General features: G+C 32.8%; 1 protein-coding gene across 1 annotated transcript; it reads right to left on the reverse strand.

Annotated features, from left to right (window-relative positions):
• Positions 1 to 337: 337 nt before the first annotated feature.
• LOC117104082 lies at positions 338 to 2,142 on the reverse strand (the record flags this gene model as incomplete). The annotated part of the gene is made up of 4 exons (XM_033244739.1): positions 338 to 428; positions 952 to 1,071; positions 1,302 to 1,490; positions 2,054 to 2,142. Coding segments are annotated over 4 exons (489 nt in total), but the record flags the coding sequence as incomplete, so codon positions are not given.
• Between the last annotated feature and the right edge of the window lie 267 nt (positions 2,143 to 2,409).

Raw genomic sequence — 2,409 nt, forward strand, 5'->3', positions numbered from 1 at the left:
TCTCTTATAAGGCTTAAAAAGTCTTTTGGTTGAGCCAAGTAACCAGGAACTTTATAATTGAAGGGGGGGGGGGGGCATCCTAACCACCAAGCCACAGCTATTCTCCTTTGCTCACCCACAGAATCCACCAGTGATAAAATATTATTCATTGGACATACTGTACATGCCTTTGATTTTTACACAAGTATAGACACTTTATAAATACTGTACAGGTATATGATTATATATTAATTATTATTAACTGTATCATTAATGAAATTCATTAATTACATCTTCATATCAGTATTTGTAAAATAGAAAGAAATTGTCAATATTTTAAATATTAACACATGCTTACCCCTTCAGTGGAAGCTTTTAGGCATTCAGGTGCTTCAGGGAAAGGTGTTGGCCATGATATGCACTTAACAATCTGTCCCAATTTAAGGTTTCTACACCAAGTGCAAAAGAAATAGAAAGCAATAATAATTAAAATACTTGAATCAATATAAACAATGCAAAGATATGCACTAATGTACTTTTACTTGTGATAATGTATGCAAGATTAAGCTTCGATCCCATACAACCGCTACACGCGATCGCCAACAGCTTTCGGTGATGCTGACTGATCAGTCGAATCAGAGCGCCATCCCAAATGCGTCGGGGACTGCTACGCAGTACAACGATTGCGTTTAAAACACTGTAGCCACAATGTAGCAATTTTATGGAAACCAGCCTTTACAGTATCATTCAATCTAATCTCTTAGAATAAATGTACTGTATATAGAATATTATGCATATTCATTTCATACATGAATATGCATATTCTGTATTATGCATATTTATTTCATACATGCTTTGTGATAGGCTGAATTATGTGCATATATGCCTTGAACTTGGATATACACAAATGTGAGTGAAGATATGATATGAGATTGCTATACTAATACAAAACTAAGGCTTTTACAATCTTACCCAAATACAACATCGTCTTTAGACAATCCCACAATCCAATGCTGTGTGCCAGTGACTTCAAGGACGGATGAAACCTTACCAGGGTAGATGCCAACTTCACAGACTTCAGTTGGTATATTACTGGATGGAGATAGAATAAGATAATGGGTTATCAATCTCTTTAAATTATTAAGAATTATAAAGAATAATTTAATTATTAAAATGAATGACAAAATTTATTAACAGAAAAATAATGGATTGTGGTACTGTTGATCATAAATGTAATACAATTTTCAAATTCATTATTTGATTGTAAACAATACTGTATACAGTATTGTAAACAAAAAGTAAAAATAAAATCTTCATTTTACCTGCTAAAAATATCCAAAGGTATATGAAAAAGAGTTGACCTGTTAAACTGGCATTGGTAAAAAGCACCTGCAATGCCAACATCAGCTATAGAACACAAGGTGCTTATGTGACCTCTGACATGTGAACCTGATACTCTGATCATATGCTCTTGAAGTGTATGTTTTCCGTCAATATTAAGATGAAATAACCTGAAAACAAAAATAAAAATAAATAATAAATGAAATCAAAATACCTGTACTTTTTATATTCTGAGTAAAGACGCTGTAATTTGATGGTTAACAATGCTTGTCTCTTCAAGGTTTAACAATTAAATCATGTGACTTCCAGAATTCCCTTATCTTAAAGCCTTGTATAAAACATGCTTAAAAACTCCTGTTAATAATTAATCTTTATATTATGTAGCACATTTAACAATTAGGTTGGTAAGTGCATTATCTGTTGAGTTCAAAAGACAAGTTTTGAAGCATAATTATATAAAGGTAGTTCAATGAGCGCTTATTCATATGTCAGTTGAGAAATAACAGTATTTACCTTTTTGACAATTTCAAAATCATTACCAGTCAGATATACTTTTAATAAATAAAACTTTTATAATTATTAACATGTATAATACTGTATTTGCAAATCGATGACGCACACTGAAGCATACTCTAGTGGGGTCCTATGTCAGTATAGATTCAGATTCAGATTTAGAACTGATTCCAGAGATGCTTATAATTTTGACAATCATAAGATATGCTCAAACACAAACCTCAAACAGGATGAAGGGAAAACACCACCAGTGGTCAGCCAGATGGTTTGGTTGACACACACTAAACAAACACTCTCAAAACATTCCACCTGAAATGATCATTGGAAATGATTGATTTGAAATGTGAAAAATCGAGAAGACCTTACAAATATACCATTCTTTATAAAAAATTTTAAAAAAAAGAAAAAGAAAAAGAAAACATGACAGGATTGGTCAAAATTAAACCTAGTTAATGCTGCTGGCCTCTGCCAAAAAGTGTCAGGCCCCTTGTAGGGCAAATCCTGATTCCATCACTAGTCTTGATCCACCTTAAGCAGACAGGTGGTAGGTGCCTGTACAGCTATTTTGCTAGTAAT

Source organism: Anneissia japonica, unplaced genomic scaffold (assembly GCF_011630105.1).
Source record: "Anneissia japonica isolate Jap-2015-1 unplaced genomic scaffold, ASM1163010v1 scaffold248149_len2409_cov99, whole genome shotgun sequence".
Classification (NCBI taxonomy): Eukaryota; Metazoa; Echinodermata; class Crinoidea; order Comatulida; family Comatulidae; genus Anneissia; species Anneissia japonica.